Raw genomic sequence first — 26956 nt, 5'->3', positions numbered from 1 at the left:
TTACCTGTGTCGACTTGCTTTTGTCTGTAGCCGAATTTACATAACTCGCGATTTGCTTGTGGTTTCACAAATGTTACAAATGAGGCATTTTACTCCGAGTTAAGGTATTTATAGCTTCTGCGTCTCTGACTCCAGAGAAACTTCTGCTTCTCCCAAATCCGGGACATTCGCAGTGATGCAATGTTTGCCAGATGTGGTAGCCTACTTGCTGAAGTTCAGGGAAGGCGTTTCTAGACAATGCCAACTAGCATAAATCAAATCAAATGGCCTACAGCACATAAGCATTTCAACAAATGAATTGGAACGAACGCGCAAACTAAGAGAAACGACGTCTGTATTATAGTTAGCCTCTATTATGTTCATATTCATGCAGGCTATTTACATTTATCTAAATCTAGAGTTGATCGAACTACGTCCTTAAAACGTTTTACGCAACATATGGTGTAGGCTGTGTTGGCTTTTTTGGAATACATGTTTGAAATTTAAAAGTGAATTCTATTAAAACACGTGAATATTTACATTCAATTAACTCTCATTTTAACAGCATGGCGACAAATCAAACCTCGATCTATTCTTTTTTATTTTGATCATCTGAGGATGGTTTTTATTACCCAGCTTTTAAAATAGCTTTTAAAAATGTTAAAATAGAAATATATCCCAAAAATGTATCCGCTATGCTTAATCTAGCAGATTGCTGGTGACAATTTTATGAAAGGATCTAATAAAACCATTAGTCATTTTTTCAAATCCAATTCGTATCAATAGAAGAACATCATCCGTCTGTGAAAACAACCAAATATAGCCAGCTTTGACACTTAAAACCAAAGCCAACAAGCATAGAAATATGAAAATGACTGATAATTAACCGTGTCTACTACTTCAATATTTTATTAATCGCTTGTTCACGCAAAACAAAGTATGAAACATATTTGGCTGTAGCCTATTCGGCGCTAATTCGACTTAAAATGAATGCCCTCTAATTCAACCAGTACTTATTACAGTCTGCAATACTTACATTTAGTGAGTAAAAAAAACCAACACTAAACAAAACAAAGGCTAAGCCTTGCCTGGATTCAGTTTATGTCTGTATCTACACTCTCTACCTCAACATTATTCCTTCAAAAATACACAAACTTTTTCCTTTACTTTTCCTTGCATAGAGACAATTATGCCTTGGCTTCTGTATGTGGACAAATGAGAACACCAGAGAGATTCCACATTATCCCTATTAGCCTGTTTAGTCACTGAAAAGTGCATGCAAACCTCTACCCTCATTTATAGTTAATTATTCCTCTGGCTTACACACTACCTTCCTTTAGAATTGCCAATGAAAACATTAACTGCATATCTTGATAACTGAAAACACAGCTTCGCTTTGATGAGTCCAGTTATGAGGTGGCATGTCCATGGGTATAGGTTGATATCAGACAAGAGTAAACATGGAGATTCCAGCAGACTCCTGTATGATTGTGTGTCCCTGGAGACTCTAGCCCTGCAAGTTGAGTTCAATGAGGCGGCCAGCAAACACACCCAGTGTGCCGATGATGCAAACAGCCATGAAGACGCACAGCAGAATGTGATCCAACACCATGGCAACAAATTTCCACTCCTCTGCAGCCTGGAGAGAGGTGAGAGCAGACACAGTAATTAGGGAGTTAAGAGGGAGTCTGTGAGTGATGACTTTGGAGAGAGTCAGAATGCAGAGTAAGTGAGGAGAGTGAGTGAGTGAGGAGAGCTGGGAGAGAGTCAGCGAGCAGAGCAAGTGATTGAAGAGGAGAGAGTCATAAAGTTGTCAGAGAAATGAGAGCACAGAGAGAACAGGGAGTAAGTGAACAGTGTCAGAAGAGTAATCGTAAATGGTTGGCACTTATATAGCGTCTTTATCCAAAGCGCTGTACAATTGATGCTTCTCATTCACCCATTCATACACACACTCACACACCAACGGTGATTGGCTGCCATGCAAGGCACCAACCAACTCATCAGGAGCACTTAGGTGTTAAGTGTCTTGCTCAAGGACAGAATCGAACCAGCAACCCTTTCCGACTGCCAGACGACTGCTCTTACCGCCTGAGCCAATCTCGCCCAGAGTCAGAAATAAAGGCTAGAAATACGCAAATCAGGAGAGACTGAGAGAGAAGGATAGTCAGACAGATGAGGTTTTGGCCCACAGATACTTAGAAGTGCAATTCTATCAACATTTGAAGCTCATATAACTTAACTGAATTAAACTATCTTAAAATGACACTATGGCAACAAATGTCAATTGTAATTGACTGGGATCCATTCTTGACTTTACTATGTTGGGAAAGCAACACTCAAAAGATTAAGGCCTCACTCAGGCTCTTACATTGTTGGACTCCTCATCGGACTTCATGGTTTCGGCAATGTACTTGACACCTTCGATGGCACTGCGGACATCGGCATTCTTGGTGATGGGGGGGTGGAAGGTGGCTGGGGTGGGTTTGCCTGAAATGTCTGAGATGTCAAAGTCAGCAGAGTAGATATTCTTCTGTTGCTCCTTGGAAGGCCTTTTCATATTTGAGAAGAACATCATATTGGGAATGGTGTCGATGAAAATCTGGAATTAGGAGAGTAATGCAAGTTTCAACTCCCTCCTCACAGAACAAATCTGACCATACATTTAATTTGACAACTGTATTACCAATTGCCAAATTGCCATTTGATTAGGCCTAATTAAACATTATTTATACATTTATAGAATGGTAGGGTGAAGTCAAGTAAATTGGGCCATCAGTTAAAATGGGCCAGATAAGGTTGGGGTGTCTTAGTGCTTTAAGATTTGATAGGAAGTCACTGCAAATAATATCTAACTGTTGCCACAATAGTATTTGAAACTGATTGATTGGTGATTTGATTGGTCTCATGTTGCTAAAGATAAAGATAAAGATGGCGGCAATGTTTGACCGATGAAGAAAATGGCACGATGAGTGCCCTGCCAGGCTACGTTTTAGCTTTCAATGATGAGGTTCATATGAATAAGGAACGATTGAACATCTAGAAGTTTCAGTGATATTTAGCAAAATAAACATAATTTGTTTATTAAAAGCAGTATCAGTTACTAGCCCATTTTAGCTTAATGTGTTAGATAAAATGAGCCAGTAATTTCAGTTAAAATGGGCCATCTTCTGCATTGACTTTCAGCAGATATTTTGATGGTTCCTCTTATTGAAACCTATTAAAATATTATTGAAAAGATTCAAGCCTCGATAGGTCATAGTCATATTGTATAGACATATCACCTTTCTAAATAAATGCACAGACACACAAACTCTTACAAAGCACACACACTCATGCAGTCACATGCATACACCCACATACACGCATATACACATTCAAACACACACGTGCACAAATAGTACACAAATTCACTCTCCTCACACATACGGGCACACATGTACAACAATGAGTTCAGTTTTTGAATGTAATTTGTGCATTTTTATGTAATTGCTGTTGTGTATTAATATTATTTCAATATTTTTCTATTGTTAAAACTCCCACAGATCCACCTCCACATCATTCACACACACAAATCAGACATGCTTGTATCCACACAACCCCACACATCCAGATATATTTTTTTAAAACAATTTCTTGTTATGATGCCTAGTTCAAATAAAAATGAAACAAAGAATATTAATTGTTCATAATGATGTTTTTGTTGTCCAGGTTCACTGGCCCATTTTAGCTGAACAGGTGGCCCATTTTACCTGATCACAGTAGGCCTTGTCTTGGAGGGAAACATCTTGTACTTTAATAGCTCTAGGACTAAAGCATTTGGGTTTTTATTATTACATAATTCCATCACAGATTGATAGAGGAGACCTGACTTAATACATAAGAAACATATTTGAAAGTTGAGCATTGTGTCCATAGCTATTTTTATGGCGTGAAAGACGATTAGCACAAAAGTGGCCCAATTTACCAGACTTCACCCCATATATTTCAATATTTATAAAATGAATATAATAAAATTTAATCATGTATTCATGTAATATTTCGAGTTACAGTATTAAAGTATTTTTTTAAAAAGGCCCTGTAACGTTATAAACATAGATGGTAGCCTACATTTTAACGGCAACATTTTTGATGCAGGTTACGACATGGTTTTCCAAGAACATTCCTGTAACGTTACACATTAACAAAGATGGAACACTGAGAACACACGTGAGAAGGGCATTGTAATAATCCATATGCGAAGACAACCATACAATTCTTACTCGGAATAAATTACGCAAAATCCACGTTTCAATATGCCACGTCAGAGACATTAGTGCAAGCCAGTATTCAGTATAACCTAGTAGTCGTAGCCTAACATATTACTGAAAAGGTTGACTATGAGAATGTTATGTAAAAAGGGTAGGTGTAATAAGCTAAAGCTTCAGTTTACACCATTTCAGTTAATATTGTTATTCATTATTTCCATGTGCATTCATTCTGTAAAAATTGTTAATAAGGACCGAAATAAATAACTACTACTACTACATTTAGTAACATGCAGGTACTAAATGTAGTAATTCATGCAGTTAGCATGGGGACACTACAGAAAATACATATCACACCAACGTTTGCCAGACGTCTTAAAATAATCTATGAAAACAGTCACTATAGTCATCAAGTGATCAATCTCGGATACCGCAAACAAAGTTAATGTGGCAAAAAAGATGCTTCTCGTAGTGGACAAACTGCTTTGCCTGTATGTCATACCGATTTCAATTTCCACTGTAGACATGTTATTGTAATGCCATACGTTAACAAAAATGGAACGTTCTGAATACAACAGTTTACAAAACGGTTTTCTGAAGAATGTTACTGTAATGTAACAAAGAATATTCTGACATTTTCAGATGTTGTTAGTAAGTAATTGACCAAATAACTGAAAAATGTTTTTTCCAAAGAACGCCCAGACTAAGGTCTGCTTACTGTCGTAAAAAATGGACAAATGTTAGTCAGCTTTGCTTTAATCATAAGGATGTTTATGTTTACGAGGGCAATGGTGTAGCCTATATATGTTTCCGTGGTTCACTGAGTGCATTCGGGAACAGACTTTTCAGGAAGTAAACCATCTTTTTAGAGGGTCCAACCAAGAGGAAGAGGCGGAGCCATTTTTTGGTCTATTCGCAGTCCAATAAATCAGAGCAGAAGAAGCGATGTTTTTAAATCCAATTCCTATGTTTAGTAGACAATACCTTCACATATTTTGAGGACACAGTAGATGGCTGCTTCTGACACTGTGACACTCTGGAAACCCTGCAAATACAGTACTGTGCAAAAGAAAAGGCACGCTAGATTTATTTTATATAAATTTGGTCTTAGATGTCTCGTTATTTTGCATTAGTCTGTCAGTAGTGAACAGAAAAATTTAAATTTACAATTTATTACATTTTACAAAGAAAAATAAGTGATAGAGACATTCTTCGTTAGATAGACGAACAATTTTCCAAAAAACAACAACAACTGCAGGACAGTTTGATGCAGCATTAAAAACAAATGGTGGTCAGAGCAAATATCGATTTGATTTAGTTTTTACCTGTTTGCTGCTCTTTATGGCATTTTTCGATATTTAGAAACTGTTAATATTATTTTTGAGAGCTTCGCTTTATGGATGTGCCTTTTCACAGTAGCCTATCATACGGGAATTTAAAGCAAACTACATCTAGAGAAAATTTTGCCTGCTTAAACAAAAATGTCTCAGCCAGACAAATTGCTAGGTTTTGGAGCATGTAACAAGCAGTTCTTGCTCGAAAACCTGCCAATTTGTCTGAATTAAAGCAGGTCTGCAAAGAAGACTGGGCTAAAATGCACAGCAATGTGGAAGACTGATATCAAAACATAGAAAGCACTTGCAATTAGGTTGCAATTATTTCCAAGAAAAGTGGTCCAATCAGTTATTTAGTTTAAGGGGACAATACATGTTTATACAGACCAGGGTGATATGGGTGTTTGATAATTTAATAATTTAAAAGATAATTTTAAAAATGTATTTGTGTTTACTCATGTTCCCCGTGTCTAATAATACATTTTGTCTAAAGACCTAAATCTAAAGATCTAGTGACAAATATGTAATAATAGATGAAAACAGGGAGGGGGCAAATACTTTTTCACGGCAAAGCTATCATGAATATGATAGATCAGAATGAATGTAAATATAAGTGCATCTACAGTAACTGAAGCTAGCCATCATCATTCCCTGTTGCGTCACAAATGACTTTTTTTTCAAATGATTCCCCATCCATACTTTAACATTTCAACTTGAATATATTGACATTAGTTCAGAGTGTGTTAGCATCTAGTTTGTGTAAAAAGGAGACCTATGACTGAACAATGAGGCCACCAAGCATATATGCACACTTCACTTCCTTTCCTGAAGATACATGATATGCTGCAGCGTATAGCCTCTGCAGGCTTAAAATTCAGAGTTCAAGAAAAGTACTAATATATGAACAGTAGGTGGTAGCATAGTGCAAGTCATTCCCCCTTTTTCTCACAGTTTTGAATGCCCAATTATATTCCCAAGCAGTGCTAGTTGTTGGAGCCTCCTTAGCTGGGGATAATGCAGGCAAGCATGGGCTCTCCTCCAGATCACATGACTGCAGCTGCTCTTTCTTTACACTCTGCAGTTCTCCAGCTGAGAGTGCACACTGAGTCAGGAAGATGTTTCAAATACAGCCTGTGCAAGCAGACTGCAGGTGCCCAATTTTCCAGAGGGGGACTCTGGGACAAAATGAAACACAGTCTTCCCACAAATGGAATCCCTCTCTTCTGGGTGACACAACGGTCGGGTCAGAAAAGGCCTCCTAACTACTACTAAATGTGCACTGTCAACTAAGCATACTGCTTATTTTAGTAAGTTAGTATGTGATATGTTCCCAAATGCAAGAGGAAGAGGCAGAGCTATCTTTGGGTCCACAGTCCAGTAGATCACAGAGGAAGTGGTGGGTACTTTTTTATTGCAGGGACAGGCATGTTATGACACTACCACCACACTGTTGGAAAATAGCATGGGTGGGGGGAATATGTCGTGTTCAGTAGACAGTACATATACTTAGTGACCAATTTATTCGGCACACCTGTACATCAGCTCCTAAATGCAAATATCTTATCAGCCAATCATGTCAATGCATGAAAGCATGCAGACATGGTCAGGACATTCAGGTGTTGTTCAGACCAAACATCAGAATGGGGAAGAAATGTGTTCTTTGTGACTTTGACCGTGGAATGATTGTTGGTGGCAGACAAGGTGGTTTAAGGTGCCTGCGTGGGTTTCCTCCAGATACTCCAGTTTCCTTCCATATTCTCAAACACATCAATTCATTGTCACTTTTATTTTAGTTTGTTTATTTACCTAGCCAGCCCATATGTGCCCGGAAATGTGGATTGGAATCTTGCTGTTACTTGATTGAAACTTAAAAAAATATCGGACCCACAGCAAATTTTTGGGCCATCATGGCCTGTTAGCTAATGCTGCCAAACATAACTGAATTTAGTTAGCTAAAAAAGGCAGCTAACTTTCCAGCAGTAATCTAGCAAGCCGAACACACAAGACTTTAGCCAAACCATACACATACAAAAAAGAGAAAACTACTACAGGAGTGGCATTCATATCATGCCAGAATATAAATACAGCAGTAGGTTAACTGTAGGTAACTCAGTCAGGCTGTAGTAAGTGAGTAACCTCTTCCACACTGCCCCTGTGAGCCTGTAGGTAGTTGGCACCATGCCCGCTGTACCCACCTTGCGTACCCACTGTGGCATGGTGTGTGTGCTCGGGGAGCGGTGATGGGTGTTGATGATGACGACAGTTATGATGATGGCGGCGATGACAAAGACCATGGTGAAAAGCATGTACTTCCCAATGAGTGGCACTGCGCTTGAGGTGGAGGGGATGAGCTCCACAATGACCAGCAGGAACACAGTCAGGGAGAGCAGAACCGAGATGCTGAGAGTCATCTTCTCTCCTGAACAAACAAATGAAATCATTTCAGTCCTTTTTAGCAAGTGAGAGGTGACTGGTACTGAGTGACTGCTTATGGTTTGCATAAAACCACTGCATAGGACAAATGTGACCATTATAGAGTCTTTTGCACAGTAACCAAGCATTTTTTGCTACTCTGCAACCTGTTCACTGCTGCTGCAGGATAGTAATGCTGATGGCTAGGCTACTACAGTAACAAACAACATCACAAAATATAAATCTGATGATAACTAAAACTTAAAATGTTACCTAAATGAATAATATATGCAATCGCATGCCAATATAATTTCGTCTGATGTTAGCTAGCATAGCAAAATTGGTAAGCATGCAGTAAAGATAGTCGAATGTTATTCACAGTGACTATTGCAATTAATCTTTCAAAAGACATGCTATTCTACGATCATGTAAAAAGCTTATGACTTCCAAAGAGTCCAGTACAATAACTTAGTAGTAGCAGCAAGCAGTAGCAGCGCCCTATTGAGCCTGCTTTTTAGGCTCTGGGAATTGTTACTTTCACTCACGTTTTTCAAAACTAAACATAATGTGTGGCAGATTTGCGTGATGGGGCCAGTACTGTACCAGAGTCTGTGGGTAGGTAGAAGACCAAGCCAGTGAGGAAGGAGAAAAGCATGCAGGGGATGATGACATTGACGATGAAGTAGAGAGGCAGGCGGAGCAGGAGGAAGTGGTAGGTGATGTCCAGGTACGGCGTGTCAGGGCAGCAGCCATAGAACACCCAGTGCTTCCAGCCGCGGTAGTCCTTCATTATCCACTCGCCGCTCTCCATGAAGTTACTCAGGTCAGGCCGTTCACCATCCTGGGAGTAGAGGGAGAGCAGAGGTGCTGCAGACATGTATATTACTCTGCTGAAAAAAATAGCTCAAGTTAGGTTTTTAAACAGCTGGTAGCTAGTTGACCAGTTTAGACCAGCTCCCAGCTTGACATGGTTTAGCTTGTTGACTTGTTCAGACCAGCTCTCAGCTTGACATGGATTGACCAGCTGAAGCTATGTTGGTTGGTTGATCAGCTACCAGCTCAGACAATCGACCAGCATTAGCTGGTTGACCAGCTCATAGCCAGCTAGATCAGCTTATGGCCAGCTTGACCAACTCAATTTTCAAGCTGGATTTTACAGCAGTGTAGTGATACAGCACTAGATGGTGTCGCTCCTTCACAACAAATAAACACTTTTAACACTTGGCTAACTGAACAATGACTGTGTGAATGATGAATTCTGGTATTAATGTCACACATAGAAATTTTATATTTGGGTCATGTTTCTTTCTTGTGTGCACTTTACTCTAACTGGAGGTTTCCAATTGGTAACCATGTCTGTGTTGTTAGAAATTAATGGTCTGTCTCCAATCATGCCTGTTTATTGACGGGAAGCCATTGACAGGAAGAAGTAAAGAAGGGGATATCTAGCACTGGTCCTTGGATGAGGATAAAAAAATGGGCCTCATGCAAGGACCACTTGTACAAACAGATAAGTTCTTCAATTGCATAATTCCCTTAAGATGAGTGATTCAATTCAATCGTGCATTCAATTTTCTCATTTTGAATGTTTCCTTAGGTAGGAACAGCAAGTGGTCCCAACCTGACATGTGAGTTGTGTAAACAAAAACCTGCAGTGCATGTCAGCGCAGCTTGCCTGGCACACCGGATTCGGATCAAAGTTCAAAACTAGGCTTTGCAGATCAAATATGAATCAAAGATTCAGCAACAGCATTGCTTATTTCCTTCCTCAAATGTTCACAGAAACATATTTCAGTGGTTTAGGAGAAAAAAGACAAAGAGAATTTATCATAAATATCCTTGCATGGGGCCAAATTGGACTAAATAGGCACTTTATATTCAGAGATCTGGATTAACATTTGTCGGCTCCTGCTTGCTACAGCCCCGAAATAGCCCTGGTGTAAAATCAAGCTAGACCATCTTGAAATTACCAGCTACCAGCTGTTTCAAAACCTAGCTGGAGGTGTTTTTTTTCAATAGGAAGTTCAATGACTGAGAACAGATTTTTCAGCGCACAACTACCGGTTCAATGACAACCAAGTTGCCATCATATGTCCAGGTTCCCAATTTCATAGAGCAGTTCTGCACGTCAAAGGGGAAATACTGCACGATGATCTCGCAGTAGCTCTTAAAGATGGCGGGCGGGTTCCATGTGATCATGCCCGTGTGCTCCAGCAGAACTTTGGTCTTGTGTACAATGGCAAAGTCACCATCAGCACTGTGGGACAGACAAGCAGACATACAGTATGAGCAGAACAGTGGTATGACTGCTGCTAGAAATGGCACCGTTGTCACAGCTCCAATTCGCAACAGCCAATCAGGGAACAGGCCAATACAGGTTGTTGTGGTGATGGGCTGGTTGGCAGGCAGAAACAGTGCGTGCAGAGTGTTAAACACAGCATATGGCAGAGGGAGAACATGTGACCTAGAGGCTTGATTTAGCCTGAGCCTGTATGCTATTTGATTGGTGTTACGCAATAGTAGCAAAGAGTAGTGTAGAGTCATGTATTGATGGAATCTCTTCAATTATCAAGTGCTGGCCTGACTTCCGTCAAGGGAATATAGAACTGCATTCAGGAAAAGCATAGGCCAGCTCTTACTTGTTATAGAGAACAAAGTCTGGATACCAAATGTCAGTGGAGGGCACTCTGATCTTTTTAATTCCACCATAATCAGTTGGATTCCAACGCAAATTCACATCTTCCCATTTCTGTAAATATATCATACAAAGGCTGATGAACATTTAAAAAAGTATTGAGGCAGAAGAGCTTAGTCCACAAATAAAATTAAATTACATGTGACTAATTTTATTTAAATCAAAAACTTTCAGGACAAGGCATGGATTCCATTCAAGGCAGAACTGTGAACTGTCCTTAGCATAGGCCTAATCTGCTGATCAGCGTCTTAGTTACTTTGGACACTGTTCACTGGGCCAGACAATAACTACCTGTTTCAGCCGCACGTTACTGGTAACAATCTGGTTGACTTCATCCTGTTGGTAGAGGAAAGTGGTTAAGAGTAAAAAAGCCAGTAAAAGCAGAGTAATGATAGGATATAGTGGTTGTTGCATTATATGTCCTACCACACTGATGAGTTGGATGAGCTGCAGGCCCACAGTAACTATTACTGCATCCTTATAGTGACTGACAGGACGCACAACTTTGTCGTAGTTCGCGAACAGGTCATTGACCAGCCGAGTCTCATCTTCTGAGCATTGGACACAGCCTATGAGAAACACCAGAGAGGCTTACACTAGGCACTTCATCTCTACTGTTGGTGTTGTTACAGATACTGGTCTATAATTTGTTCAGTTTAGTTTGTTTACTTGCACAAGTTTTTAAAAAATCTAAGTGGACAAATATACATAGTTACTTAATGGTCTTCTGCTGATGCTCTTCTGCAAACCGCTGTTATAATGCATGGTTATTTGAGTTATTGTTGCGGTACCGCCTTTTTACTTGTGAGAACCAGGCTGGAGGCTTATAAAAGCCTCACGGTCTTTTTTTCCCCTGCACCAGGCTGGACGTCGAGTTGTCTGTTCATCTTTTTGCCGGTTTGCGCAGAGGATTCACACCCCACGTTTCATTCACGCATCCACTCACATTACTTATAAATACGCTACACTCTACTGTTGCTTTTTGTTGTCTAATAAACTACTTGTCGATTTATCAACGGTCGTAACAGGAAGCATATACAAATTGAATTGAAGTATGCGCTACATGTAACTGAATCCCATATGATGAATGTAGTAATGTTATGATGTTGTTCATTTTAGTCGGAATTTCCGCAGACACCCGACAGGAAATGAAACCTAACCTAGATGTCAGTGGAAAATGTAGTCTATATTACAAAGAAATAGCGTTACTCAAGTAAGCAAAATAAGCTAGTAAGATAATGATATTGATTGATAGATTGATTGGTTCAGATGAGCATTTCATAAATAAGGATATTATAAGAAATTTTGTGCGCATATGTCTTTTAGGCCTATATAAAAACTTTGACAATGCTTTGGCATATGCTATCCTTTAGCTAGACTTGTACAACTGTTTGATGCCACTGAAGATTGCATTTCCACTGCATTGTGTATAGCTTATGCTATTGTATGTGTTGTTCGCATAAACTGTAGAAAAAATATGGACAATTTGGAGCCAGAGACTGAGCAGTAAGGAAGCCGATGCAGGTCCTCCACTAAGTGCTTAAGGTAGAGTGTAATCACTCCCTGATTCATCCACAAAGTATTCCTGTCCTAATAACACAATAACTTAAAGAAAAAAACATTGATTTCAACAAACCTTTCTTGTTGGAAAAATAATTTACGGGTCTGAATGACCTACACTGGAGTCAACCACAGCAGCACTAGTCCAGCAGTATGACCAAGAAATGGTTTTGGCTGCTTGGTTTTTTCGGAAACATTTTAAACTACATTATTTTACCAGCAGGGGTCACTACTGTGCACTGTGTTGAATAAAGCTGGAGTAATGAACCTATTGTGAAATGAGGCTTCACAAGGCCTCATTTCCCCATCACAAACTTCTTTAATCTGATCTAAACTATTGAAAAAGATACTCAAACAAAAAGAAAACCTGCCTGACCATCTTTCAACTTACAAAAAAGCACACATAAAAACAAAACTGTTAGATAAAAGTATAAAATGCACAGAGCTCTAAAAAGGAGTCTCAAAAAACAGGTCTTGCAAACAAGCACTTGCAAAAAGTAACTCAACAAAAGTGCTAGCATACAGTCCCTTCCAAAAGTATTGGAAAAGCAAGGCCAATTCTATACACTGAATACACTGGGTTTGAGGTCAAAGGATTTACCTGAGATGACAGATCTCGAATTTCAGCTTTTATTTCCTGGCATTTAAATCTACATTTGTTAAACAACTTAGAACATATCACCTTTTGCACCAGACCACCCAATGTTTAGGTGAGCAAAGGTATTGGAACATATGACTGACAGGTGTTTCTTGTTGCCAAGATGTGTCCTGTTTGATTGATTGGTTAGACAATAAATAGTTATTAATGTTTTAGCCTTCGGTTTTGTCTGTGAAGACTGCACTTGTGTTAGACAAGATAAACCAACATGAAGACCAGAGAGCTGTCTTTGGCAGAAAAGCAAGCCATTTTGAAGCTTTGAAAAGAGGGCAAATCAGAGCCATTGTAGAAGTATTAGGGATAGTCTGTACTGCAACAGACATCGAAGAGGTCGACCAAGGAAAAATTGTGAGAGCTGTGAAAAAAAACAATCTCCAAAGGGCAGGGGTGAAGGTATCTCAATCAACCGTTCGAAGAAGACTTAGAGAGCAGCAATATAGAGGCTGTACCACAAGACACAATTGAGCATGCATGAAAGAAAAAACTGAACTCTTGTCTTATGTTTATCTTTTTATCTGAATCCCAAATGTATTCAGTGTATTTCAAAAACAATGGAATTGGCCTTGCTGTTCCAATACTTTTGGTGGGGACTGTATACTGTACCAACTTGGTTAATTGGCCAATTGGCTGCAACTAAAGGACCCAGCCACAGACACACAGCACAGCTGTCTTAATCCTACATTGCTCCAGGGGAGATTGTCTTCTGCTTAGTCTAATCAACTGTACGTCACTTTGGATAAAGGCATTAGCTAAATAACTGTCATTAATTTTCTTCCCAACCAAATTAAATCAGAGGTGACAGAGTGCATGGGGGTGGGGAACAACATGTTTACCATTTGCTTGTTTTAATGTGTCATGATCTGTGTTTTTTGTTTTCTGTTCCGTGTCTAATTCCTCAGCGTTTCCGCCTCGTATTACCCTCTGTGGCCACCATAGTCTATTTTCTGTGTCATTCACCTTCATTAATTAGTTTTGTCTGTATTTCATTTACTGTCTCCACCTCCCACTCCATATATGTACTTCCTTCCTGTCTCTTGTCATTCTGCTCACCTGTTACTCGTTTTGTGCTCATTAAACCCCTTTGTTTCCGTCTTTCATTGCCAGATTGTGATGTGCTTCCGCCATATATTCCAGCATTATTTGCTTCCTGGATTGTCTGTCTGTCTGTCTGTCACCCACTGTTTTTGGACTATCTTTGCTTTACCAGTTTGCATTTGGATTTGGATTTTGTTTATCTGCCTGTTTGGACTGTCAGGTTCTTCCACTGCTGCCACTCAGTCACCTCCTACTCCTCCTGCTGAAGAGACGCCTCCTGGTCTGTACTCCGTCCCGGCTGTCTAAAATGACCTTGGCCAAGTCTTCAGCAAGTCCCTGGCCTGCTCTCTACCTCCGCACCGGTCATATGACTGCTCCTGTCAGCTCTTGAGACCCTGGCCATGGAGAGGTACATCCATGAGTCCCTGACTGCAGGTCTGCTCTGTCCCTCAAATTTCTGAATTTCTTTTTTCTTTTCTTTTTTTTCTTCAACCACATAGCCAATGCTACAAATCTCTCTACAGAAAATTTCTATACAAATCTCATGAAACTATGGGAGGAGATATACAGTGAGACTAAAACATTTATTGGCCATTCATTCTTGATGTCATCAAGGTACCTGTAGTTATGTGGTACATAGATTTCCCACAATTCCGCCCTGGCATTATGTCTAGTTACAGTTTAGCCAATACTGTAACGGTGGGAGCAATACACTTTCCCAATATAAGAGCTAGGACAAGCATTGTCCAGCCTCTCTTGACCTGGCCCTTTTCTTCACCTCATCTTGCCTCTGGCTCCTGCAACTGCATCACGCCCTGCTCCCGACACTCTGAGAGACGGCCAAATTTTCCATAGAGCACGACAAGGCCTCACGGACAGACCTAGCTTAGCTCGTGGTAACTTAAAGTGGCCTACAGTGAGTGGAAACTGGTGTACGCACATCGCTACATCAGCTCACCATTAGAAACTGCAGCAAACACACTTTTCCACACGAAAAAAAGGACCAGCGGACATCTTTTCAGCGACCGAACGGACCAAACGACAAGGCGCAGCACACGGGAACACCCCAGCTTTGCGAACCTCTCCAGGACATTGATTCATAGCACCATCGCCGCTTCTACAAGGACAGCACGTCTTTTGGAGCCAGCAATGCGGGTGGACTCAATAAGACTAAATGAACATTCCGGGCATATCCAGTGTTTAGCTTAGTTTTAACTGATATTGTGAATCTGTGCGTCTCTACTTGTCTTTGTTTTATCGTTTGAATGCATTCTGTTAGCCGTACGTTTATGTGAATAGATTCACCGTCTTTCGCTTATTTATAGCTAAACTATGCAAGTACTCTCTCTTCTCACACAACTAACACTCCCACCCAGAACTCTAGCTAACTACCCAAGCTAGCTACTTTTACCTTTCCCTTGTTCAACGGATACGCACACTCCTATCATATCTTATCATACTAACTTCCCGTTAGCTCCTCATTTCTGGTCTGTGTTTGTAGTACGTCTGTTTTAATCAATATATTCTATTAAACCCGGTGTCTGTTTTGGTGTCACATGAACATGAGAGCTGAGTCAAATCAGTCTTTCAAAGAATTTCCAACCTTCAGGTTATCTGTATGTTCAATCATTAATATTGGTTATTTTATTAATTCAAATAGACATTAGTGGTTAGATATTTCAGATAACAGTAATTTTATGAGACTTTATTTACTGGCCCGTGAGAGGTCCCTACATACCTGACCCAATAGCTCGGAGTCTAGTAATGAATTGATCTCCGCCCATTCAATCCCCACATATTACATTACATTATAGTCATTAACAGAAGCTCTTATCCAGAGCGACATACAATAAAGTGCAAATCAGAACCAGGGACAAGTGAGTTAAAGACCCTAGGGGAAAGTACAATTCCAAGTCCAAGAATGATCACATAGATAAAACTTGAACCCTTGAAGAATAAATCAACTTTCCAAGTGCCACAGTTGCCAGCTAGAATACCCTGAATACTAAAATAATTATACACAAGTGCAATTATAACCTATAACAAACACATAGCTTTCATAGCTAATTACAATTCTGCTGTTCTGACGTCCACAAGAAGGTCATTCCACCACAGTGGGGCCAGAACAGACAAGAGTTGTGACCGAGAAGTGCAGGTGCGACGAGTGGGAGGCACCAGGCATCCAGAGGTCACGGAACAGAGAGGTCTGGCAGGTGTATAAGGTCTGGTTAGCTTTTGGATATATGCCGGGGCTGATCCCTTAACGGGCTGGTGTGCGAGCACCAATGTTTTAATAGATGGAAATGTTTACACTGACATATAATGCTCTCCGTAATGTTTGGGGAACATTTGCCTCTGATTTGCCACAATTTTAGATTTGTCACACAATTATCATGTGGTTAAAGTGACACATTCTCCGATTTTATTAAAGGGTATTTTTATACATTTTGGATTCATCATGTAGAAATTACAGCGATGTTTATACATAGTCCCCCCATTTCCCATTTCGGTGCCCCATAACGTTTGGGTCACATGGCTTCACAGGTGTTTTTAATTTTTCACTTGTGTTTAATTGCCTACTTAATGCAGATACAAGAGAGCTCTCAGCACATAATCTTTCCTCTAGTCTTTTGATCAACTTTGGAAACTATTATTGCTGTTTATCAACATGAGGACCAAAGTTGTGCGAGTGAAAGTCAAAGAAGCCATTATGAGACAGAATTAACAAGAATAAAACGGTTAGAGACATCGGCCAAACCTTAGGCTTACCAAAATCAACGGTTTGTAACATAATTAAGAACAAAGGGAACACTGGTGAGCTTACTAATCGCAAAGGGACTGGCAGGCCAAGGAAGATCTCCACAGCTGTTGACAGGAATTCTCTACATAAAAAAGAAAAATCCCCAAACACCTGTCTGACAGATCAGAAACATTCTTCGGGAGTCAGATGTGGATTTGTCAATGACAACTGTCCACAGAATACTTGAACAGAAATACAGAGCAAGATGGAAACCACTAGTTAGCCACAAAAACACGATGGCCAGGTTACAATTTGCCAAGAAGTTCTTAAAAGAGCAACCACAGTTCTGGAAAAAGGTCTTATATCAGAGGCTATATCAGAGTGATGTCAAGAGCAAAATATGGAGGAGAGAAGGAACTGCCCAAGATGCAAAGCATCTGTGGTGGTGTTATGGCCTGGGCATACATGTCTGCCTAAGATACTGGCTCACTTATCTTCAGTGATGATAGTAGTAGTAGTGCTGATGGTAGTAGCAAAATGAATTCTGAAGTGTATAGACTCATCCTATCTGCTCAAGTTCAAGCGAATGCCTCAAAACCCATTGGCCTGTGGTTAATTCTACAGCAAGACAATGATCCCAAACATACTGCTAAAGCAACGTTTTTAAAAGCAAAAAAATGGTCAATTCTCGAGTGTCCAAGTCAATCAACCAATTGAGCAAGCCTTTCATATGCTGAAGAGAAACCTTGAGGGGACTCGCTCCCGAAACAAAATACTAAACATGACAACTTTCATTTACATAACATAGTTGTGTGGACTAGGTATAAACACTGCTGTAATTTCTACATGGTTAAACCGACATGCCCTTTGTTAAAATCTGGAAAGTGCACTTTAACCACGTTAAAAACAATTTAACAATTGGCTGCTGTGTACAGAGGCAAATAAATAAATGATGAGTCTTTGTCCCAAACATTATGGAGGGCACTGTGAGTCGATATTGCAATGCATTTGATTTCTATCATTTTGGTGTCACAGTCACTTTAATAAGTACTTTGGAGTATTCAAAGTTATCATTTTTATTATTTTATTATTGAAAGTTTAAAGACGAACAAAGCATCAGTTGGATTATTGAACGTGCGAGTAGTATGTTTTCCTGCAGTACATTCGCGTAACTGATTTACCGTAAAGCACAATGTAGACGCGCACAAAAATTTCAAGTAGCTACAGATCGTTTGACTGACGTGCAGATGTCATGACCGCAGGGAGTGGTAGGCATTCATTTCACAGCCGTTTAAGATACTATTACTGGTAAGCATCTGCTATATCCGCCTCCGAGTTTAACCAAAGCTGAAGCTGCAGGTCAAGTTTCGTTCTGGAAGTGACTTTGAAACGGCAGTAGGCGGTCACACCAGTTGTAATTAAGGATTGAGTTTGAGTTATCTGAGACATGAAACAACCCATGGACTACGTGTGCATAGGCGTTATGGTGTGCAGCGCCCCGCAGTGTTTAGAAATAGCACAACAAATACAGCACATGTTCCTGTCAATCAAGACGCTCACAGTTGCAACGCGTTCGCCAATATATTATATTAACATAGGATTTCCGAAGTTTTCACTGGTAAATGTAAAACTGCTTTTGTAGGTCGTTCTTGGTGTGCTTTGTTGGCGATGTTGCCTTTTATGCAGCGAGATAGGTTACTGTAGCCTGCTAATCTGCATATATGAAGTATGATTAATTTACAAAGTAATTTAGAAAACAATGTTGACAACATTGAAAACTAAACGAAATATACTCAACGTAGGCTATTTAATATTTAAGTAAATTACGGGGAACTGCTTATAGGCTATCAGACATACAGGACGTGTAAACATGCAATTTTGCCTACCTGTTAGAATAAGAAGAGGAATCACTTTATACAGCATGTGGTAATTCATTTCGCAGATAAATTTTTTAAAATTTCATCAAATAACTGTACAATAAAACGAATCCTAGAAAAAAGTATTAAACACAGTATGAATAGCCGCGTCTACGGAGTCCTCACGGCCAGTTCCTCTGTACACTGCTGTATACAGCACTGCTGTAAACAAACACCATGCTTCCCAAGACAGATGACGATGGCTTGCTGCCATTGAGACAACTTGGACAAACGCTTCCCATAATTTATACATGTTGCTATACATATAGGGTAGGACAGATCGGCTAGTTTGCTGACGTGCAACGGAATTATGACCAGTTTCTGCATTGGCTAGCTTTCTTAGACGGTTAGACATTTTAACCTGCTTCATTATTGATTCATTTTAGCTTATATTTTATCACATGCAGGAGATAATGGGGAAAGCAAATAGACTAGTAGGGAAAAGGAAAACCCGTTTAATCAGGGTGAGAAATTAACAATGGGTCTGCTTTCCAGGAGTCATTTCCCCAACACCTTTGTCATCCCGTTCGAGCGTATTGTGCCGTGAATGAGATATCCCAGGGCATAGTATTTGTCGATAGTGGGGATTTAGCAATCGTTTTCGGCAATGTGCAACCTGCCTTAAATAGCCTAGGTACACTGTAGCTCGAAACTACACTCAGTGAGCACTTTATTAGCTATTTATTAGACTTATTTTTTAGACTGCTGTAGCCTATCCATTTAAAGTTATGATGCGTTGTGTGTTCAGAGATACTCTTCTGCATACCACTATTGTAATATTGAGTTATTTGCGTTATTGTCACCTACCTGTCAGTCTGGCCATTCTCCTCTGACATCTCTCATTAACAAGGCATTTCTGTCTGCAGAACTGCTGCTCACTGGTTTTTTTGTTTTGTTTTTTGCACCATTCTTTGCAAACTCTACAGTCTACTGTGCGTGGCAATCCCAGGAGATCAGCAGTTTCTGAAATACTCAAACCACCCTTTCTGCCATCAACAATCATTCCACGATCAAAATCACTTAGATCAAATTTTTCCCTCATTCTGATGCTTGATGTGAACATTAACTGAAGCTCCTGACCTGTATCTACGTGACTGTATGCATTGCACTGCTGCCACACAATTGGCTGATTAGACAAGTGCATGAATATGTAGGTGTAATAAAGTAAAAATCTTCCTAATAAAGTGCTCTGTGAGTGTATATTTAACAAGTGTTTGAATTTGAATGCTGAATTTGCATGACTTCTGTAGAATGGCCAATATCCCTGTGCTTCACCCAAAAAGTTGCCATTCAGAGCGCCTCATTTTGACAATAAGTGCCACAGGTTAGCAGCAGGACAGGAATATAAATCCTTTTTTTTTTTTAACCTAACAAAAAGCCCTATACGCATGCTTATGAGGTTATTGGGATAACAAAACATAATGATAATAATGAACACTTTTCCTACATGTGTTCCATCCAGCCAACTTAAATGTCAAAAGCCATTTTGCGCCATGTTTACATGATTGCTTTTGGTTTGTCAGTTGCACGTTCTACCACATTCCAAAGGTGTTCTATTGGATTAAGATCTGGTGACTGGGAAGTCCAACTCATTGTCATGTTCATTAAATCAGTTTCAGAAGACGTTTGCTTTGGGATATGGTGCAGTATCATGCTGGAAGTAGCCACGAGAAGAAATGGGTACATTGTGGCCATGAAGGGATGCACATGGTCAGCAACAATACTCAAATAGGCTGTGGCATTCAAGCGATGATTGATTGGTATTAACGGGCCCAAAGTGTGCCATACCATTATACCACCGCCATCAGCCTGAACTGGTGACACTAGGCAGGTTGGGTCCATGGATTCATACTGTTGCCACCAAATTCTGACCCTACCATCTGTATGCCTGAGGAGAAATTGAGATTTATCAGACCAGGCTACATTTTTCCAATCTTCAACTGTCCAGTTTTGGTTAGCCTGTGCCCCCTTTTTCCACATTCTGATGGTTGATGTGAACATTAACTGAAGCTCCTGACCCATATCTGCATGATTTTATGCACTGCATGGCCGATTAGATAATCACATGATTAAGTAGCTGTTCCTAACAGTGAGTGTATATTGATTATAGTTTGCATTGAAGGATACTGGTTTGGTGTGACTTTACCTGTGCTATCACTGGTTTGGTGCTTTTATCATTTTTAGCAAAGCATAAGACATCCTGGCGGATGTTAATGTCACCCTGATGTTTTAACTAAATGATTGACTCTGTGATTGACTGAAGCTATGTCAGCTTACTTATACACTATTGCATGAGCAAATAGGATGAGAAATCATTAAGGAGATGAAGTTTCTCTAAATTTAGGCTAATATTGATGATATATGTATTTCCAGGGTTTTTGAGTCTGGGCATGCCTGAAATCACTGTGTCCTCAAAATATGTACAGTCTGCATTAGAGGCACTGTACAACAAAATGGCTTGGCAGAGCCATTGTGAAAAGTGTTGTCTCGTGTTGAAATGGCAGAAAAAATATTTTCCCACTATTCACTGCTGTATGAGTATTGTCTCCAGATGGCCAAGACTGTCAAAGCACTGCAATTCCTCTACTGGCAATGATGGGACAAGGCACTGAAATTTCTCCCCCGCCTCCCACCCCTTCAATCAGCCAGTTCCTCACCCATCAACATCATCCATCTTATTTAGAGGCAAATGGAAACTATGGTGATGACCGAATTAAGAGGGATCACTTTATCCCCTCCTCGCTGCCCAATACCCAGTGCAGACAACCTGAGTCCACAGCCACAATACTGAAAAACATATGTGACCTTGGAAGTGGAAGCAAAAAACATTCACCAACCCCATTCAGTCCCTCATGCTGCATGCTGACAGTTGGGTCTATCTGCTCTATACGTCTGGCCCCCTTTCCATTTGCATTCTAGATGTGATTAATGCCGTCTTTTAACCAAAATCCACAGTTATGGTAATGTAACTGCATCTGCTGGTAATGGCTGTGCCCACTCCCCTCCCCCACATCACTTTGTCCCTCCGGCCCATTTGTGCTCCAGCACACTCGAGATCAGCAACACTAGAGTGGAGATTAATATATGTGTTAGTGCGATGCATTTACATAATGCTTTTCCCCCTTAAAAAGAAAAATACAAATGCACGCAGTGATCTGTTGGGTATGAAAACAGAAATGCAAATTATAGTATTCATGAGAATTTGTTCACAGCAATGTACCTCTTAAAGCTATTAGTCTTAGCATTTCCGAAAACAAACTGATCACCTTCAATTTGGCAGGCAAATGAGCAGTTACTGCACATTGCCTTTTCTGTTGCTGAACACAAGCAGAGTATTAAGTTGGGTTTCATGAAATACAAAAATGACATTTCAAGTACTACCCAAAGCCAAGCTCGGACCTAATGTGTGGTGACTACTATTGGCATTGGATGTGGTTGAGGCGAGTTCCCCCCCATTCATTTTCAGCACATGACATCCATTATTATTATTCAATTATTATTTTAAGCCAACACACAACCTATATGTTACAGTGTCATGAACAAGTATTCGCCTCTATTACTATTTGACTATTATTCACACTTAGTTTCAGATCTTTAGACAAAATGTATTATATACAGTCAGCCCTAGAATTATTGGCACCCTTGATAAATATGCACAAAAATGCTGTAAACTGAAAACTAATGACATTATTGACATAAACCTTATTTTACTATATGTGTAAAGTAGTCTGTGTTATTAATGAATCAATGGAATCAAGCAAAGTCTAAAATTAAAAAAAAAAATGACAATTATTGGCGCCCTGGTTTAATACCCCTGGCAAAGGTGACGGTTGGGAGTCTTTAATTTAACTCCCTATGATTTGTGATGAGGTTAGAGAACACATTTGGAGGGGTTTTTGACCATTCCTCCATGCAGAACTCTTCAGAATCATTCACATCCTTGTGCTTACGCTTATGAACTGTTCTTTTCAGTTCAGACCACAGGTATTTGATGGGATTTAAGTCGGGAGACTGAGATGGCCATTGCAGAACGTGGATGTTGTTTTCACTTAACCGTTTCTGTGTAGATTTTGATGCATGTTTGGTGTCATTGTCCTTCCGGAAAAATCCACCAACTGTATGACCACCACCCCTTTCTCAAATAAGACCTATTATTATTACCACCACCACATTAAGGCCTACATTTAAATACAGGCAACACATTTTCTCATAAGACCTAAGAGAACTTTTTTGAGACTTGAGAGAAGGAATGCCAACGTACTAAAAACAGAAATACTATCAATTCCTGACTAATGAACAGACCATCCTCTTCTTATGGCCTCACTAAACACAACTGCAGCATTCATGACAGAGTAAATCTACATTTAAAAAATAAGTAATGCAGTGCATGGAATATTGGAGCATTTATAATATTGTGGATGTGTGAATATAGGTCATTCAGATGAGAGAAGAAAAATAAAGCCTTACAGAACTGTCCAAAGAATGGTCACTTATCACGCATGACAGAATTACCTTTAAAATTAGGATTCATCAGTGTGGAAAAACACAGCCACACTGTAATGAATTCAGAAACATTTTATTTGATGTGCACAAATGAAGCCTCTACAGCCAATTAACACACCAGTAGCCCATTCAGCACGGTGCCCAATTGATGCCATTATTTGTATTATAAAAATCCATTAAGTTTTGCATATAAAATGTAAGAATTGTATAAATTATCTTGGTTTCTTGCGATGGTTTCTGATCAATTCAAATAGAATTGTAATACCTACAATGGGTGAGTGAATAAAAAAAGGCTGCATATAATAAACAACACAGGAACTATGAATGAAGATCAACATGGCACCATATGGTTCAAGCCTCACTGAGATTGATCTGTTAGAAGACAGAATAACAAATTAACCACTCCCCCCACCTGCATGCATGGGATAATACCTTACAAATACAGGTGAGAGTCTGCAGGCTCATTCTCTGTTTTGCCGACTGCCGCCAAGCAGTTTCCCGAATGATCACACTGTGGTGTGTTTACCTTCATTCATAAAACCTGGGTTACCTACGTAACCCTTCATTCTATTTCATATGGGTCAACATGCCACTATATGGGTCAACTGAAGTCCCAAATTAGTCAGGAGGGGAATGTAATGGGGTGAACCCAAGGGAGTCCAGGCGGAAAGCAGGCGAGAACGACCAGACATCCACAAAAAAAAAATGGTGAGGCAGGGACTAATGAAGGGTGCTCTGCTACTTTCAGAACATAGGCTGCAACAGATGATGTCACATTCAGGCGATGGCAAATGTCAGTGGTCCGGTGGGAGGAGGCAATCCAACACTACTGTAGGCCAATTCTATTACCCTGACCACCCAGCGAGCTAGCTGGAGAGGAGTGAGTGCCACACCCATACATTTTGTACGGGGTACGGGGAGTCAGGGACAGGCCAAAAGGGAGAACATTGTACTTGCACACATTGCCTTGAAATTAAAAACAAAAGTATTTCCTAGGTGGGGGCGGCACGGATGGTGCAGTGGGTAGCACTGCCGCCTCACAGCAAGGAGGTCTTGGGTTCAAATCCCGGTCGGCTGGGGCCTCTCTGTGTGGAGTTTGCTTGTTCTCCCCGTGTTCGCGTGGGTTTCCTCCGGGTACTCCGGTTTCCTCCCACAGCCCAAAGACATGCAGGTTAGGCTGATTGGAGAGTCTAAATTGCCCGTAGGTATGAGTGTGTGAGTGAATGGTGTGTGTGCCCTGCGATAGCCTGGCAACCTGTCCAGGGTGTATTCCTGCCTTTCGCCCAATGTATGCTGGGATAGGCTCCAGCCCCCTGCGATCCTGTTCTGGATAAGCGGGTTAAGATAATGGATGGATGGATGGTATTTCCTGTGCTCCCTGTGAACAGGAACATGGAAATAAGCATTGTGAGTCACTGCGCCTTATGGACAAAAAAATGGCATGACAGGGAAAGCATCTGAAAAGGTCAATGCTTCAGACAATGGTTGAAGCTTTTCAGATTCAGGATGGGCCGGAAGCCCCCATCCTTCTTTGGTATCAATAAACCCCTGTCCTATCACCTCTGAGGGCATGAGTGTTACTGCTCCTTTCTCCAACAACACCGAGAACTCTGCTGAAAGAGACTGCCGTTCTGCCCCGTCCTGAAGGATGGTAGCGACGATATACTGAAAATGGGGAGGCTTAGTGTTGAATTGGAGCCTGCACCCCAGACACACCTCCCACCACCAAACTCATCAGCTGGTCCTGCCAGATTGCTCCAAAGCCACCTCTGATGGCCCATAGACCTCCCTTGGACTGCATTATAGTCCTGCACAGCCAGATTAGATTAGGCCGGCCAAACCTGACATCGTGCCTGGACCAAGGAGGCCATTAAGCCCGAGAGGTATGTGCCTGGGTATGTGCACTAGCTCCAGCACCCTAAGCATCTCCACCACTACCACTTTCCCTTCACTGGGTGAAGTGGAGGTCAAATCCTGAAGCAAACCCTCCAAATACACCAGCAACAGGGAGTTGGAGCAGGCATCACTGCCATAAGAGAGGCCTTTTAGGCCTTATGCAGCTGATTATCAGTTGATCTGCAATGCCTGTTGGGTTGGCTAGCATTGCAACCAGCTTTCACTGTTGCTCCTGCCAGCATAGCAAAAGTGGGCCCAACTTGATCGAGAAGTAAACACCATCTTGACAAAATGATCCAGAGAAATTGATTATTATATCGTCTCCTAACAGCTGAACCTCAGTGAAGCTTGAGGCATATGGTGGCGTGATGACCGATATGAAATAGAACTATATGTTATGTTCAAACATATGAGAAAACAATATTCTACTACATTTACTCTCATGCTGCAATGTGTCACAATTATAGTTATTGTAAATAAAAGCAAGTGAAATTGGTAATACAGTTTTACTTGATTTATTTAATTTAAGTCTAAAGGAACTATATTGTGTCCTTCTATCACTTCCATGTCCCGTATCTCCGCCAGACTGAGACACATCCAGAGCTGGATGGACAACCACCATCTAAAGCTCAACCGTGGTAAAATGGCACTAATCTTCATCCCTGCTCTAACCTCTCCCTTCTCTGATCTGTCCATTTCACTAGGGGATACCACAGTGACCTCATCCCCCAGATCTGATAGCATTTTTATGAATGAGTCTTCTGGACACACCTAGCCGTATATATTTATAGGGCTTCAATTGTGATAATATACAAACAGATGGGATTCCGGAGAGTTTTCTGAAGTTAAAGGCATACTATGCAGGATTATTACCTTGAAAATATAATAAAACAAGCATGCTGTCATTGCTATGATACACCGGCAACTTGTCTGTGTTCACTTCTGCCCAATACCTTGTCAGTTCATATTTATTATACTTTTCATTTTAGTGCTTTTATTTGGGGGGGGGGGGGGGGGTTTGGCTACTACAGTGGTGAGTTGGGTTTGCAAATGAGTACCACGGATGGCTAGCATTAATCAAGTGGCAGGCTAGCTTTCAGGAACATTAATTAGCTACCATATTATAAGCTAACTAAATTCAGTTTATGCCAGCTGGCCGGCCATGATATTGATAGCACTGAACAGAATCATTGTCGGGAGACTCTACCAACATATTTCCTCTCCTAGGCATGGAGCTCATGCCTAAATCCAAAATACTCTCAGGCTTGAGAGGTCTGATAAAAAGAAAAGCGACAATGAATTGATGCGTTTCAGTATGTGTGGTTATGTTAGCTACAGAATTGTGCAGGCCGGTTAGAGACCAGACTGATATCCACTGGTGTTAGCACTAACATTATCGGCTAAATACAAACACACAGAAAATGTCAGTTAAATTGCTGGCTGTGTGGCCTGTGTGGAAATCATATTAGACCGTGGTTTCAGCTCATTGCCATCAGGTTGCGGTGCTGAGGATGGGACATATACATTTTTTTGTGTACACACAACACAGGAGGGAAGCAAGGAAAGAGATTCTGCATAGTCCACCTTTAAGAGCGTTTGTTGAATCTGATTTGGCACCAATTGAATGATGGCAAATAACCTAATGGGATGTTACAGTGAATTTTGAAAAGCCATCGGCCAACATTTTCCAATATACCGCCATTCACTTCTGCTGTGCCCCCCGCCCATTAAAGCTCCTCGATGTCCTAGTTTCGGGAGTGAATGGGCCCAGAATCTTGTGAGGAAATCTAAAAATAGAGAAATAAATCATCTGGATTCCATGCCACTTAAACATGCCATGGCTTTGCCCTACCATTATAGTTAAATACATGTACTGTATGGAGAAAGAAGCATTGGAATGTGCAGATATTAAATATTAAGCTTCTGGCAGGGGCTGAAAATAAAACGCATGAATCAAAGTGAAATTGTTTTTTTGGTTGCA

General features: G+C 40.5%; 2 protein-coding genes across 3 annotated transcripts in view; both read right to left on the bottom strand.

The window, feature by feature from the left end:
* Positions 1-710, bottom strand: part of wipf1a (WAS/WASL interacting protein family, member 1a) — a 28874-nt gene extending 28164 nt beyond the window's left edge. The window contains exon 1 of the mRNA XM_061233420.1: positions 5-710. The gene's annotated coding sequence lies outside the window, so the exon portion shown is untranslated. The remainder of the gene's footprint in view (positions 1-4) is intronic.
* A 151-nt stretch (positions 711-861) lies between these two features.
* LOC133123129 (acetylcholine receptor subunit alpha-like) lies at positions 862-18744 on the bottom strand. 2 transcript variants are annotated; one of them, XM_061233427.1, is made up of 9 exons: positions 18547-18744; positions 11094-11236; positions 10959-11003; positions 10612-10721; positions 10034-10229; positions 8576-8813; positions 7756-7979; positions 2351-2581; positions 862-1618 (listed from the first exon to the last, which is right to left on the bottom strand). In XM_061233427.1, the coding sequence occupies exons 1-9, from the start codon at positions 18593-18595 to the stop codon at positions 1487-1489; spliced, it is 1368 nt and encodes a 455-aa protein (XP_061089411.1). In that variant the 5' UTR covers positions 18596-18744; the 3' UTR covers positions 862-1486. The 2 variants fall into 2 exon arrangements, with proteins under 2 accessions (XP_061089411.1, XP_061089412.1); XM_061233428.1 differs by lacking the exon at positions 18547-18744 and adding an exon at positions 11384-11503.
* Between the last annotated feature and the right edge of the window lie 8212 nt (positions 18745-26956).

The sequence above is a fragment of the Conger conger genome, chromosome 3, assembly GCF_963514075.1.
Source record: "Conger conger chromosome 3, fConCon1.1, whole genome shotgun sequence".
In the NCBI taxonomy this organism is placed as follows: Eukaryota; Metazoa; Chordata; class Actinopteri; order Anguilliformes; family Congridae; genus Conger; species Conger conger.
The sequence above is the reverse complement of the archived record's forward strand: the minus strand, read 5'-3'. Positions and strand labels throughout refer to the sequence as shown.

Bases quoted from the DNA above. Each gene is read 5' to 3' on its own strand.
- LOC133123129 (XM_061233427.1), bottom strand. From the start codon at position 18,595: ATGAATTACCACATGCTGTATAAAGTGATTCCTCTTCTTATTCTAACA. The intron at 10,722-10,958 runs GTAGTTATTGTC...ATATATTTACAG, and splicing joins GTAACGTGCGGCTGAAACAG to AAATGGGAAGATGTGAATTT. The intron at 1,619-2,350 runs GTAAGAGCCTGA...ACCTCTCTCCAG, and splicing joins CCGATGAGGAGTCCAACAAT to GCTGCAGAGGAGTGGAAATT.